At 39.4% G+C, this 16065-nt stretch overlaps 1 protein-coding gene across 1 annotated transcript in view; it reads left to right on the top strand.

The window, feature by feature from the left end:
- The window catches only part of DZANK1 (double zinc ribbon and ankyrin repeat domains 1), a 115089-nt gene that overhangs the window by 12606 nt on the left and 86418 nt on the right, over positions 1–16065 (top strand). The window contains exons 3-6 of the mRNA XM_036245926.1: positions 9931–10045; positions 11753–11849; positions 12798–12922; positions 15157–15242. Of these exons, the coding sequence (XP_036101819.1) occupies positions 9931–10045; positions 11753–11849; positions 12798–12922; positions 15157–15242 (423 nt within the window). The remainder of the gene's footprint in view (positions 1–9930; positions 10046–11752; positions 11850–12797; positions 12923–15156; positions 15243–16065) is intronic.

Here is a 16065-nt window from a genome sequence, read left to right as displayed (position 1 = left end):
GCTAAGTGTCCATCAATCTTGTTTATCAAAAAACCAGCTCTTTGTTTCATTGATCCTTTTAATTGTTTTTGTTTGTTTTTTATTGGACTCTATATCATTTATTTCTGCTCTGATCTTTACTATTTCCTTCCTTCTACTTGCTTTGGGATTTTCTTTTTGTTTGCATTCTACTTCTTTAAGTTTTGAGGTTAGGGATTCTATTAGAGATATTTCTTGTTTCTTGCGGTAGGCCTGTAGTGCTATGAACTTCCCTCTGAGAACTGCTTTTGCTGCATCCCATAGATTTTGTGTTGTTTTGTGTTCATTTTTATTTGTCTCCAGGAAGTTTTTAATTTTTTCCTTGATCTTCTCGTTAACCCATTCATTGTTTAATAACATGCTATTTAGCCTTCATGTGTTCAAATGTCTTTGTATGTTCTTGTTGCAATTGATTTCTAGTTTCATGCCATTGTGATCTCAGAAGATCTTTGATATGATTTCAATTTTCTTGAACTTGTAGAAGCTTAGTTTGTGTCCTAACATGTGGTCTATCTTTGAGAATGTCCCATGTGCACTTGAGAGGAATGTGAATTTTGTAGTTTGGGGGTGTAATACTCTTTAGCTATCTATTAAATCCATTTGGTCTAGTGCTCGATATAGAGTCTCTGTTTCCTTGCTAATTTTTTGTCTAGAGGATCTCTCCAGTGATGGCACTGGGGTGTTGAAGTGCCCTGCTATGATTGTATTGTTACCGATTTCTCCTTTGAAGTCTTTCAGAATATGTTTAGTGTATTTTGGTGCTTTTATTTCGGGTGCATATATGTTTATCAAGATTATATCTTCCTTTTGAAGATTCTTTCAATATTATGTAGTGGCCCTTTTTGTCTCTAGTTATGGCCTTCATTTTGAAATCTGTTTTATCAGATATGAGTATTGCTACCCCAGCTTTTTTTTTTCTTTCTGTTTGCTTGGAAGATTTTTTCCTATCCCTTCACTTTCAGCCTATGTGAGTCTTTTGTTGTGAGGTGGGTCTCTTGGACACAACATATAGATGAGTCATGCTTTCTTATCCCATGAACTACTCTGTGTCTTTTTATCAGAGCATTCAATCCATTTACATTTAAGGTGGTTATTGATATGTACTTATTTATTGCCATTTTTGTCTAGTGTGGTTCTATGTTTCTTCCTAGTTCTCCTGCTAAGTAGAGCAGTCTTTTTAGTATATCTGCAGTGCTGGTTTGGTGTTAATGTATTCCCTTAGCCTTTTTTTTTTTGTCTGGGAATCTCTTTATTTGACCTTCTATTCTGAATGATAGCCTTGCTGGATAGAGTAGTCTTGGATTTAGATTCTTGTTTTTTATGACCTTGATTAACTCATGCCATTACCTTCTTGCCTGTAGTGTTTCTGTTGAGAAATCACCTGAGAGCCTTATCGGGGTTCCTTGCTTATAGGTAACCTGTTGCTTATCTCTTGCTGCTTTTAGGATTCTCTCTTTGTCTTCAATTTTTGGCATTTTGATTACTATATGTCTTGGTGTGGGCCTGTTTGGTTTCTTCTTACTTGGGGCTCTCTGTGCTTCTTGAACTTGAATGCCTTCTTCCTTCACCAAATCAGGGAAGTTTTCTGTCACTGTTTCTTCAAATATGTTCTCTAACCCTTGCTCATTTTCTTCTTCTTCGGGGACTCCTATAATGCGAATATTATTATGTTTCCATTTGTCCCACAGTTCTCTTAAGCTGTCTTCCTGTTTTTTCCTTTTGGTTTTCTGATTGGTTGATTTTTTCTATCCTGTCTTCTAATTCACTGATTCTGTACTCCGCATCCTGTACTCTGCTGTTTAGACCTTTCAATGTGTTCTTTATTTCCGATATGTCATTCTTCATTTATTGTTGGTGGTTTTTAATTTCCAACTGGTTGATTTTCAACATTTCTGTGTTTTTACTCATGGTGCTCATGTCCTTATACATGCTGTTGAAATTCCTCAAGATCATGGCTCTGAATTCTAGTTTATTAACTTGCTTCACTGTGCCTCATTTATCTCATCTTCGGTAGAGGTCTCTTGTTCTTTCATTTGGCTTTTGTTTCTGTGTTGATTTTGGTGATTTTGGTTATTACAGTGTGGTTTGGAGCCTGCCAAATTCACCCTGTGGGAATTGGTGTTCTGCTGTTTATGGCTCCCTCTCCTGGGTTTGGATGAGGGTGGGAGGACCCATGTTAAACACCACTGTCGAGTCTTACTTTCCTGGATAGAGTTGCTAGCCCCGGAATGGTATAGTTATCCTCTAGTTTATGCCTGGAGGGTATCAGTAGTGGTTACTTGAAGAGCCCTGGGTTGTCAGTTGAATGAAAAACTCCCTCAGGTGCTCAGAGTAAGGGGATTTCCTGAGGGTGGGGCAGATTCTGGTTGGTAATGGTCCTCAATTTGTATTTCAATGGCCACTGGGTATAGTTGACTCGGGGGGGGGGGGGGCACCGCCTCTCCCCAGAGCCTTGGAAAAGAGTAAGATGACCACTGCCCTGCATGGCCGCAACTCAACAAAAGCTCTGAGTGCTCTCCAAATCCCGAGTGTCCCCATACAGTTCCACTGCAGTCTGCCCTCCCTCTTCCGGAGCCCAAGGTGAGTGGCTGTGGCTATTTTGGCGTCTGTCCTGGCTCTATGCTGTTTAGCCACTTGGGAGTTTAACACAAGGACACTGCTCACAGCTAAGGAAGTTGCCGATCATGGGCTCCCAGCCCCCCCTTGTGCCTCCACAATCCTGCCAGGATTGAGTTAGTGTCCCTGGTTATATGGTCCTCTAAGCTGCTTTTCTGGTCCTGTTTCCTGACGATTTTTCTTTATTTTCATTTTAAATCCAGTTTCGTCCTTCGAGATGGTCTGTCTAGCTTTCATTCACTCTGCCGCCATTTTGGAATCCATTCTCTTGTTGAGTCTTGCTAAAGGTTCATTGATTTTGTTTATCTTTTCAAAGAACCAGTTCTTGGTTTCATTGATCTTTTTGTATGTTTTTTTTAGTCCTGTGTCATTCATTTCCACCCTTGTTTTAGTTCTACTTAATCTGTGCTTTTCTTACTTTAAAAAAAATTTTTTTTTTTACTTATTTTAAATATTTTTACAGTCGGCCCTTGTTTATCGCCGTTAATCAGTTCCAGACTACCGTGATAAATGTATTTCCGTGAACTAGTATTCTTTATTTATACACAATCATCCCTTACCACTTTGCACTTCAACTTTCATGGCTTCTCTCTACCCTGTTTTTTCAAATACAGTATAGTATAGTGTTTGAAAAAAGCACAATAGAGTGAAGCCACGGAAGTTGAAGTACGAAGTGGCAAGGGATGACTGTATTTATTTTTAGAGAGAAAGGAAGGGAGAACGAGAGAGGGAGAGAAAGAAACATTGATGCTAGAGAGAAACATCAGTTGGCTGCCTCCTTCATGCTCCTTACTAGGGATGGAGATGGCAACCCTGGCATGTACCCTGACTAGGAATCAAACCTGTGATGTTTTGGTGTCTAGGATGATGCTCAACCAACTGAACCAAACTGGCTAGGCCACTCTGGAGTTTTTTTGTTGTCCTTTTTCTAGTTCTTTTAGTTGTGGGGTAAGATTGTTTACTTGAATTTTTTCTTCTTTCTAGAGGTAGCCCTGTAATGCTATAAAATTCTCTCTCAGGACTGCTTTTGCTGTAGCCTATCGATATGGGGTTGTTGTGTGTTCATTTTCATTTGTTTCCAGGTAAATTTTGATTTCTTCCTTGATATTATTGATAACCCTTGCATTGTTTAATAACATGCTAGTTAGTCTCCATGTATTGGAATGTTTTTGAATTTTTCTTTATCGTAGTAGACACTAGTTTTATGCAATTGTGATCCAAGGAGATTGTTGATATGGTTTCAGTCTTCCTGAATATGTTAAGACTTATTTGGTGTCTTAACATGTGGTCTGTCCTTGAGAATGTTCCGTGTGCTCTTGAGAAAAATTTATATTCTGTTCCTTTGGGATGAAATGTTCTATAAATATCAGTTAAATCCATCTGATCTAGTATATCATTTATGTTTGTTGTTTCCTTGTTGGTTTTTTTGTCTGGAAGATCTATCTAGTGATGTATTGGGTTGTTAAAGTCTCTTACTATGAATGTATTGCTTTTAATATCCCCCTTCAAGTTCACCAAGATTTTCTTTTTAAATCTATTTTGGAGCTCCTATATTGGGTGCATCATGTTTAGCATGGTTGTATCCCCTTGTTGGATTGATTCCTTTATTATTATTTAGTATTCTTCTTTTTCTCTTGTTTGGCCTTTGTTTTGAAGTGTGTTTTGTCAGATATAAGTATTGATACCCCAGGTTTAATTTGTTTTTATTTCCATGGAATATTTTTTCCATACCTTCACTTTAAGCCTGTGTGAGTGTTTTGCTCTGAGATGGGTCTCTTGTAGACAGTGGCCTTTTGTAGTGGTGTCTTGTGTGACCCAGTGGTGCAGTGTCCTTAATCTCCTGAGTTGGTGTTCTAGGAATGTTACTTGTGGATTATGTGGATCCTCCTGTTGTAATTGGGTCTTGATTGCTGTAGTCTTATTCATGAGTGGTCTTGACCCTCAAACCAACTGACTGTGAGGCTTAACCCCAAGCACATCGTACAAACTGCTGTATATGTGCTGACAGAACAAAACAAGACAGAGGAAAACAAAACAAAAACACACAAAAAGACAAACACCAAGAACAACAACAAAATAATAAGAAAAGAATAAAGACAAAAATACAACAATAAAAATACAAGAGAAAAAAATGAATTAGAGAAGAAAAAGAGAATATGAAAGGAAAGAATACAGAGAACAGAAAAAAAATACATGTAAAATAAAATAAAAAGTACGAAAATAAAAAATAAGAAAAGGGAAAAATAGAATAAGAAAAGGAAAGAGAAGTAATAAGTGTGGAAGAGAAAAGAAAGATAAAAATGACATAGAAAATAAAAAACAAAAAAAAAGATTAAATAAGAAAAAAATTTGGTTGGTCTCAGCATATTTTTGTGCCTGCTCCAACACCCTTTGGATATGCTGTTTGTGAAGCTTGTTGGATTCTGCTGCATTGTTGTTTGAAGCTGGCTTATTGGGCCTTCTGGGAAGTTCTCTGGAATAAGCCAGTGTCAGATGCTGTCTCCACCTTGACCTTGGCAACCTGTCTGAAGCTTGGCAGGGCACAGCTTCTATTAGTTTGGTGCATGAGGCCTCTGGAGCCCAGAGATTGGATCTTCTGGAAGCCGGGAGGTGTTTCTGTTGGCTCTCCCATGAGGGGGAGCATCAGTTCAGTTCTCAAGAAAGTGGGAAGAATAGCCCTGCCCCATAGCCAGTCACTGGCACCTCCCTGAGTCTGCCCAGCCTTGTATGATGCAGCCTATGCCGCTATCTCCTCAGCTGGGTTTAAGGTCCATGGTGGAACAGCAGGATTCCAGAGGTTGGGGTAGTTGCTTTTCCCTAAACCAATGCCGCTGGGAAGAGCTTACTTCTCTCAAGAAAATGGCTGCTGCCATATGGGAGGATGACCCAGCACCGTGATCCTGATAGCCGCTCCCCTATGTCTCTTCTCAAAGCCACCCACTCCATGATCTCATCAGGCTACTCCAGTCTGTACTGCCCTCCCTCTGCCAGAGCCCAGGGTGAGTGGCTGTGAACAAAATTCTTGCATGTTAGTCCATTATTTATTTTTTTAATTAAAAAAAAACTCCTCACTCGAGGATATTTTTCCATTTGTCTTCAGATAGAGTGAGAGAGAGAGAGAGAGAGAGAGAGAGAAAGAGGGAGAGAGAGAGAGAGAGAAAGGGGAGAGAGAGAGAGAGAGAAAGGGGAGAGAGAGAGAGAGAGAGAGAGAGAGAGAGAGAGAGAGAGAGAGAGAGAGAGAGACTGGTTGCCCTGGTTGCCTCCTGCACAACCCAGACCAGGGCCAGGGACTGAACTACGACCAAGGTACATATGTGCCCTTGACCAGAATCGAACCTGTGACTCTTTGGTCCACAGTCCAGTGCTCTAATCACTGACCCAAATTGGCCAATTCTCACATTAGCCCTTTAAAAAAGTGGCTTTGTCTGCAGTGGGCACCACCTCTCCTTGGGAGATAGAAACCTGACTGCTCCCTCTCCCTCCCCCCACTGCTTTTCATAGCTGGATGCTATGTGGGCACCTGTTCCTGGCTCTGGCATGCTGCACTGGGGAATCTGGTCTGGTGTCTAGGCTTTACACCTCTTGGGGAACCTCCCACATCTGAGATATATTTCCATATACTTGGCCTGACTCCTTTGGGAGCAAGGTCAGCGCCCCTTTGTCTCTGCCTTTCCTAAGAGTCTCAAGGTGGCCTCCTCTGCCAGTCCTTGGTTAAGTCTCCTCTTCAGGTAATCTTCAGTTGGTAATTCAGGGTGATTGTTCCCCAACTTAGTTTTATTTCCTGTTCAGTTCAGGGAGGAGGTGCGAGAAAGATCTACATACTCTGCTGCCATCTTATACCTCAAGGCTCAAAAATTTTAAGAAATGTCAAAAATGGCATGTAAGAAATATGAGAAATTGCAAAAGAATTGCTAAGGAAACAAAAATGTATCAAAGACCAATATTAATATCAATAAGGACAAAACAATTGGAAATATAAAAAGCATTAAGTACCTTGACAGATCAAAAAGAATCACCTCTGAAAGACAAATACCACATGATCTCACTTATATACGGAATATAATGAACATAACAGTCTGAGGAATACAGTAGACCCAGACACATGGAAGTAGGGCACAGACTGACATCCCTCAGAAGAGGGCATGGGGGGTGGGGGGGTGGGAAGAGATAAACCACAGAACTTATATGCATGTATGCATGACCAATGGACATGGACAACTAAGCCGGGGACAGGGTGGAGGGGAGGTGGGGTGGGGGGTGCCAATGGGGTAAAAAGGTAAAATATCTGTAACAAAAAAATAAATAAAAATTCATAAGAAAAAAAAAATGCAAAAGGTTCAAGACAAAGAGAGAATCTTAAAAGCAGCAAGAGAAAGGCAGTTAGTTACCTACAAGGGAGTTCCCATAAGACTGTCAGCTGATTTCTCAAAGGAAACTTTGCAGGCCAGAAGGGAGTGGCAAGAAATATTCAGAGTGATGAAAAGCAAGAACCTACAACCAGGATTACTCTATCCTGCAAAGCTGTCATTTAGAATTGATGGCCATATAAAGAGTTTCCCAGACAAGAAAAAGTTAGAGTTCACCACCACCAAACCGTTATTATATGAAATGATAAAGGGTCTTTTTGAAGAAAAAGATAAAATATATGAACAAACAAAATGGCAACGAATACATATCTATCAACAATTGAATCTACAAACAAAATGAACAGGTAGAACAGAAACATTCTCACAGACACAGAGAACATTTTGTTGGTTGCCAGATGGGAGGGGGGTTGGGAGGATGGGTGAAAAAGGTGAAGGGATTAAGAAGTACAAATTCATTGCTAGACTGACAAACCTCAAAGGGAAAGGGGTTGGGGGGGGGGGTTGGGAAGAAATAAACCAAAGAACTTATATGCATAACCAATGGACACAGATAATAGTGTGGGAAAACGTGGGAGGGGGGCAGGAGTGGGGAAGAGGGGGTCAATGGGGGAAAAATGAGGAACATCTGTAATACATTCTACATTCAACAATAAAGATTAAAAAAAAAAAAAAAAAAAAAAAAAAAGAATCACCTCTGTTCTAGCTCTGAGCTTTCAACACAAATTAGTTGGGGTGAGAATTAAGCATATCAAATAAATACACCAAGTGCAATCATGATGATGTGGCAAAGTTAGCTGCTGCCTATCCCCTGATATCAGTGCCTCCCTTCTATGATAATAGTGCCCATGATTTTTAGCAAGATACATGGTTGCCCAGAAGAAAGATATTTCCCAATCCTCCTTGCAGCTAACAAAAGCAATGTCATCAAATTGTGGCCAGTGTGATGTATATGGAAGTTATGTGTGTGTGTGTGTCTTCTTGATTGTATCCTTAAAAGAGAAGGTGTGGCCCTGCCTCCTGCTGGCTGGAATGTGGATGTGGTGGTTAGCCATGTTGGATCATGAGGACAAGTGCAATGATCTAGGGATAGTGGAGCAACAAGGTGGAAATTTGATACCATGCCCCCCATCACTATGGTACCAATTACACCCTGCTGATTTTATCTTATTTAAGCCACTGTTGTTTTGGTTCTAATACACAAGAGACATATCAAACAAATATTTACAGAGAACATGATCAAGAGTACAGGTGATCAAAAACGGCTGACAATATCAAGTGTTGGCAAGTATGTGGAGAAATGGAATCCTCAGATAATGCCAGTGGGAATGTAAAATGAATAGCTACAGTTTAGCAGTTTCTAAAATGTTAAACATATACTTCCCATATGACCCTAAGTTCCAAGAAAAATGAAAACATGTTTACATAAAGACTTATGTGAATGTTCATAGCTGCATTATTCATAACAGCTCAAAACTGGAAATAATTCAAATGACCATCAACTGGGGAATGGATAAACAAACTGTGGTACATGCATAAAATGGAATATTATTCAACATTAAAAGCGATACTGATACTGATACATCCATGCAACAAAATAGATGAATCTGAAAAATATAAGTGAAAGAAGTAAGACAGCTAAGACATACTTGTATAATTACATTTATTTTAAGTTTCTAAAAAAGGCAAAGCTTTCGAAACAGGAAGCAGATCAGTGGTTGCCTGGCAAGGAGTAACTACAAGAAACAGGCACAAGGAATTTCGGGGGGTGATGGAAGTGTTTTAAAACTGGATTGTGGTGATAACTGCACAGTTGTATAACTTTACTACATATCATCAAATTATATACTTAAAATAGGTGAATTTTATGGTCTAGAAATTATACCTTAATACAATTGTTTTGAAATGTAAAGAGTATAGGTGAGCTGCTGGTCCTCTGCTCAGAATAAATCCTCAGTTTTTAGTTATGGGCACCTCTGTGTGGCTTTCTCATGGAACTTTTAAATCAGAGAGGAAAAGATTTATTGTAAAATATTTTGAATAAATTGAAAACATGGTAGTATTTGAGGAATAACAATTTAGATCAGAGCAGCATATATTATGCTACTGATAGCTGAGCTAAGGAAAACTTCCTTGAGTCATATCAAATGATATACAGGTAAACCTACTCTTTGTTTTAGGATAGTTTGAGGCTTAAAGTGTCAAACTATTGAGACTTAATCTTTATGGTGAGTGTGGTAGATAGTCTCCAAAACTGAACCATGCCGCCCAATGTAGCCCCTCCACTTGAATCTGGGCTGACCCTATGACTTACTTTTGACCAATAGAATGCTTCAGAAATGATGCTAAGACTAGATTACACAAAGGGTTTCAGTTTCTGCTCTAGTCTCTTGGAGCATAAACACTGGGTCCTGAAGCCAGCCACCATGTAGGAAGTCTGACTTCCATACTGTAAGTCAGAAGTCTGACTTCCATACTGTAAGTCAGACTGTAAGGAAGCCCAAATTAACCACCTAACAAGAGAGAAGAAATTGAAATCTTAGCCTAGGCTGTAAATATGAGGGAAGAAACCATTTTGGACATCCAGCCAAGTTGATCTTTCAATTGACTCCAGCCCCAGCCAATATCTGACTGCAACCACATGAGAGATCACAGACAAGAGCTACCCAGCTGAGCCTGGTTAACTCACAGATTTGTTTTAAGACAGTATGTTTTGGAGTGGTTTGTTACAAAGCAATAGATAATCTAAATAAGACTAAGGTAGAGAAAGACCATAGAAGTTGTATTTTTATTTCTCCAATTTAAAATATAATAAATTTAGTAGCTAGACTAAGAGACTTTAATAGAGTTATCTTAATTGCTAGCCAGTTTTGTGTTTGTTTTTTGGAATATTTATGTAATGCACAGACTTTCTTTTAAAACTAATTTTCAGAGACTGCAGACAGAGTGGCATAGTAACAAAGGTGTTTCAGGTTGATTATGAACCACCAAATACAGTCTCTTCAGAAGACAGTGTTGAAAATGTTCTCAAAGATTCTTCAAAGCAGGCAAGTAATGAAACTATAATATTTTCAGATAGTCACCACATTCTTGGTTCCTTCTTTCTCAGTCATCACATCTTCCCTTTTTTTTTTTTTTATGAATTTTTATTTATTTTTTTGTTACAGATATTTTACCTTTTTACCCCATTGGCACCCCCCACCCCACCTCCCCTCCACCCTGTCCCCGGCTTAGTTGTCCATGTCCATTGGTCATGCATACATGCATATAAGTTCTGTGGTTTATCTCTTCCCACCCCCCCACCCCCCATGCCCTCTTCTGAGGGATGTCAGTCTGTGCCCTACTTCCATGTGTCTGGGTCTACTGTATTCCACATCTTCCCTTTTATTTAATCACCACAGTCATTCTACCCACAGTCAGGGTCTTAAAATTGAGGTTATTATCAACCATTGCAAAAGTACCTTTGCTGATTTCCCCCCCTTTGGTCAGTCTTCTACCCTGCACATTAGAAATTCCTATCTACCATAACTGCCCATGCTCTAGTGTCCTCAATGACTCCCCCTTACCTACTGGAGAAACAGAAACCTTTAACCTGGCATCTCAAGTGATCAGTTTCAGTCTTCAGTCATCCTTTCTTGCTTTGTGACTCCCCTGTATGTACTCCAGCCAAATTAAACTGTGTTTTCTGTGTTCAGTCACTGTTCCCCTAGTACCCAGGCCTTCTCCTTTTATAAAGTGCTTTGAATATGTGCTTACTTTACTCCTTGTCTGCCATCCCCTTGCACTGTAAGTTCCAACGTGGCAGAGAGCATGTCTGCCATATTCATTTCCTTGCATAGAGACAAGAAGGAGAGGGCAGTGAGTGTATATTTGTTGAATAGATGCACTGCGGACTAGTAGAAAGGCCCTCAGTGGGCATAACCTTCTGTTATGTTGACATCTTTATTCCCAAATTACTGCAAAGCCTCACTTTGGAGAGTGAACTAGACCTATCTAAAAAGGACATTTGAAACTTCAGGCCCTGGGTTGTGGGCATCAGTAAGAAGATCCAAGGTCAGAGAATGGGCCAACCGATGGTAAGGCAACCAACTAAAGAATCTGTCATAGAGGTCTTGTTGGAGGTTGACATAAAGTTTTCTGGGGAGTCCCTTTAGCCCAACAATGGATCAGAGGCCAGAGAGGAGGCTGTGGGACCAAAGCAGTGGGTGTAGGCAGAGTATGGGGCTCAAGTATGATCAGGGAAAGGATCTACACTGGGCAGCGGCAGCTAGCAGAGGCTGAGCCTACATGTGTCAGCAGGTGCTCAGGCTTGATCAGGTATAAGAGACCGAGTCCGTGGAGAAGAAAACCCACGGAGTGTTAAGGACTGTATATGGGTATTTAGTGTACATACGTCCTATCTTGGTCTGACCCCACCCTGTCTTTGCCCCCTGGATCTGGTGGTCCCTCTGTTATTACTCAGACTCCCATGATGGCAACATCCTGCCTATGTGTGCTGCTACCTGCCTTTCATCTTGACCACTTACTTGACCTGGTGGGGCCTATCAACCAGACACCCTACCAACCAAGCAGTCCAGATACAAAGCTGTGTGTTTCCAGAGTAAGGTGAAGCAGAGGTCACTTTGTAAAAACTACTATAAATCCTTTCAAGTAAGAAGTACATTCTGTGACACTGCCTCTACCATGTAACTTTTAATGTTCACATTCTAAGTGGGCCTAATTAAGTGACTGACCTGCAATCTTTTCATTCCTAGGAATGGAAAAACGGATTTGTTGGATCAAAACTAAGGAAGAAATCTAAGAATGCTGAAAATAAACTGGGTTGGAATGTTAAACTTAGAAAGTTTCTAGGTATGACATCAAAGAATGAGGATAACATTTAGTGTTCTAAACCCCAAACAGGTTCACAGCTTATTTTGTCTGAAGAAGGGTTGGAATAAGAAACACTGGAACAGTAAAGTAAGCTAGAGTTTTAGTGCTATCTTAGCTAATGGCTTACTCATGAAGGCTAATTTAGCAATCCAACAAAGCCAGATTTATGACTCCTTGCAACACACCAGAGGACCTATGGGGTGTATCACCAAACAAAGGAAAAGATAGTAGAGGGTTTGGGGAAAGAGTGGAGGTTGGGTGAAATGTAAATGAAAACAGTGTTTGAAAGTCTCAAAGTACAGCAGGGCTGACTGAGTGCGAAGTGGTCACCATCTGGTATGGACTGTCTAAGGGAACCAGTGTTCTGTTACCTTGGAAACAACAAAGGTAAATGTGACTGTAGTGCTCAGAAACCCTTCTCTGAAGCTCTGCACTAGAACTGGAAATTAAGGCTGCTTGTCTATGTCAAAGAGACTTAGGTCCTCAGACAAGAGTCAGATGTTTTACTAATGCGATTTGAATCAGCAGTTTCTGAAAATCTGAATTTTAGAGAACCAGGTTTCTTGGCAGGTAAGAAACAATGGTTACTCAAGGGGGCTGCTGTTAGGGCATTTTACTGCTGCACTGTGTCCTGGGGAGAAATATTTCCTTATAAACTTGCAGTTGGATTTATCTATTTTCCCAGCCTGATGTGAAATGTTTAGGAATGTAGCAGGGCAGATTTAAGTTTTCTCAGTCTGGGCTAATTTTTTTCTTTCTCAGTAATAATTCAACTGAGTGGGGGCATCTTTGTATAATTGCTACTTTAGGGAAAGACTGTGATGACAGTGTTCCCTCATTAAATGGTTTGCAACTATGAAGATGTATTTGCATGATTACAACTATAATTACAGATGTTCACAGATGATGTTTTTGATGTAATTGTAGAGCTCGAAGTAGGTGGAAGAACTGAACCTAAAACATTGAAAGATCTTCGCTTCTCAGATAGTCCCCTGGAAATCCCAGCTTACTGTGAAGAATCACGTACTAGACCACCCACCCACCAGTCCCAGGTAACTTATAAGGAAAATTTTTAGGGTACTAAATACCTATTTTCTTTTTAATATTTCTTATGAAATACTATTTTTTAAAAATTAATTAATTAATTTTTGTTACAGGTGTTTCTCCTTTTTCCCCCACTGATTTCCCCCTCCCCCTCCCTCCCTGCCCCATCTCCAGCTTTGTTGTCCATGTCCATTGTTCATGCATATACATTCTGTGGTTTATCTCTTCCCCACCACCCCCTCTTCTGGGGATTGTCAGTCTGTACCCCACTTCCACTTCTCTGGGACTACCCCATTCCTCAGACTGTTATGCTCATTATATTCCACAAATAAGTGAGATCACATGATACTTGTCTTTCTCTGTTTGGCTTGTTTCACTTAGGATAATACTTTCCAGGTCCCTCCATGTTGTCTCAAAGGATAAGAGATCTTTCTTACAGCTGCATAGTACTCCATTGTGTATATGTACCACAGCTTTTTTATCCACTAGTCTACTGATGGACACTTGGGCTGTTTCCAGATCTTAGCTATTGTAAATAGTGCTGCTATGAACATGGGGGTACATATATTCTTCCTGATTGGTGTTTCAGGCTTCTTAGGGTATATTCCTAGAAGTGGGATCACTGGGTCAAATGGCAACTCAATTTTTAACTTCTTGAGGTAATGCCATATTGTTTTCCATAGTGGCTGCACCAGTCTGCATTCCCATCAGCAGTGTACTAGAGTCCCCTTTTCTCCACACCCTCACCAACACTTGTTGTTTGATGATTTGTTGATGGCGGCCATTCTGACAGGTGTGAGGTGATACCTCATTGTTTTAATTTGCATCTCTCTGATGATTAGTGATGTTGAGCATTTCTTCATATGTCTCTTAGCCATTTGTATCCCATGAAATACTTGGAGGCAGTGTTTCCCAGCCTTTTCACCATGTGCCCGGACCTGTTTCAGAGTTGGGAATACTGTATTGGACAAGAAAGTCTCTTGTACTCATGGAATTTACACTTTATTGGGGATGGGGGTAGGCAGATAATAAATATGTAAATAATCAAACAAAAAATTTAAAATTGTGATAAGTATCATGAAAAAGATAACACTGGGTAATGGGATATAGCAGTGGTTCTCAAAGTGTGGACCTCATAGACCAGTAGTATCAATATCATATGGGTGCTCATTAGAAATGCAAATTTTCAGGCCCTACCCTAGACCTACTGAATTAGGGACTCTGGAGGAGGACCCACTAATCTGTTTTAATTAGTTCTTCTGATGCATCCTCAAGTTTGAGAATAGCTGGGATAGAGAATGACCATGAAGGAAGAACAGTATTCTAATTTAGGGTAATGAGAGAGGGCTTCCTTTAAAAGATGACATTTGAATTGAGCCTTCAAAATGAACAGAATCCAGCCCTACAGATTATTCTCCATGATTCAGAGAGAGAAAGAGAATGAAAGCACTTGGGGCAAAACATTAATGTGAACCATTGGTCATACTGGTTATATAGGAGTTATTTGTACAATTCTTGCAACTTTTCTGTACATTTGAAATTATCAGAAGAAAATTTTGTAAGAATAAAATAAAGTGGGGATAATATTACCCACCTCATAAAGTCATTGTGAAATGTCAAGGAAATAATGACTAAAAATATGCCAGGCACATTTTACTACTGTCAGACCCTCTATAAGTGTTAGCTTCTTCCCTGCATGTTCCTTTTCCAAGCTTCCTTTCTGTTCCATTCTTCTACCACTTGGGCATATAGAGCACATCAAACCACTTGAGTCCCAGTGTAGGCCATGTACTGTAATATTTATCTTTGTCTCCTCCGTGCATCAAACGCAGTGCTTAGTACAGTGGATGCTCCAATAAATATGTTGAAGTGAGTTAAATGATTGTGGATAGCAGCAGATAGTTACTGCATTTATTCTTTTAGGTGAGTCCTGTTAAGTATCCTAGGGATATAATTTTTTAGAAAAATGGATGCTAATTTAGGTTTTTAAATTCTAAAATTTGGTCTGTTTGATGGTAAGTTCAGATATTTTTTCTTGAAAATTTATGTTTTTAATATACATATCTGATTATGTATAGCACTTTAATGTTTTAATGATGGGTAGTTATTATTTATGACTTCCCCAATCATGGTTTTTAAAGGATTGATTGCTGGATGTAAGACAAAACAGTACAATTAATTTTTAATGAAATTTTACTATACCACACCTTTTACCATGATTCTATTATATTCTTAATTTTAGTTCCCTAGCTTTGCGCACATAACTGGCCATAAGAGTTTGACAGCCACAGAGATCATGAGAATTCAAAGGGAGACAGACTTTCTCAAGTAAGTAATTTCATTCTCTTTACTATTTCTTAAATTCTTCTAAGACACAATGTGGTCAAAAAGAATTTAAGGATGGAACATAATGGTGTTTGCCCACCCTTGTTTTTTTTTAAATTTTTACAGATTTTAAAGATATAATAGGCATAAAATAAACTGCATTTATTTAATGAGTACAATTGACATATGTATATAACTTTGAAACTATTACCACAGAAAATGAACAAATCTTATCACCTCCAAAAGTGTGTACCCTTTTGAAATTTCTCTCTTGTACCCCTCCTCCTCCCCAGGCAACTGTTGATTTGCTTCTTGTCACTGTAGCTTAGTTTGCCTTTTATTCCATATGTAAATAGAGTGATTCAGTATGGACTCCTTTTTTGGCCAGCTTCTTTTACTCAACTTAATTTTTTGAGATTCATCGATGTTTTGCATGTATCAAACATCTACTTCCTTTTTTTTTGACATGATTACAGATGTCTCTATTTTTCCCCTCTTTGCTCACCTGCACACAGCCTCCAAAACCCTCACTTCCCGCTGGCCATCACCATGCTGTTTGTCTGTGTCTATCAATTATGCATATATATTCTTTGGCTAATCCCTTCACCTCCTTTCATTCAGAGCCCTCTTCACCCTGGACAACTATCAGTCTCTTCCATGCATCCATGCCTCTGTTTCTATTTTGTTAGTCAGTTATTTTGTTCATTAGATTCTACATGTAAGTGAGATCATATGGTATTTGTCTTTCTCTGACTGGCTTAGTATAATAATCTCCAGGACTATCCATGCTGTCACAAAAGGTAAGATTTTCTTCTTCTTTTTTTAT

Source organism: Molossus molossus, unplaced genomic scaffold, assembly GCF_014108415.1.
Source record: "Molossus molossus isolate mMolMol1 unplaced genomic scaffold, mMolMol1.p scaffold_m16_p_6, whole genome shotgun sequence".
Taxonomy (NCBI): domain Eukaryota; kingdom Metazoa; phylum Chordata; class Mammalia; order Chiroptera; family Molossidae; genus Molossus; species Molossus molossus.
The sequence above is the reverse complement of the archived record's forward strand: the minus strand, read 5'-3'. Positions and strand labels throughout refer to the sequence as shown.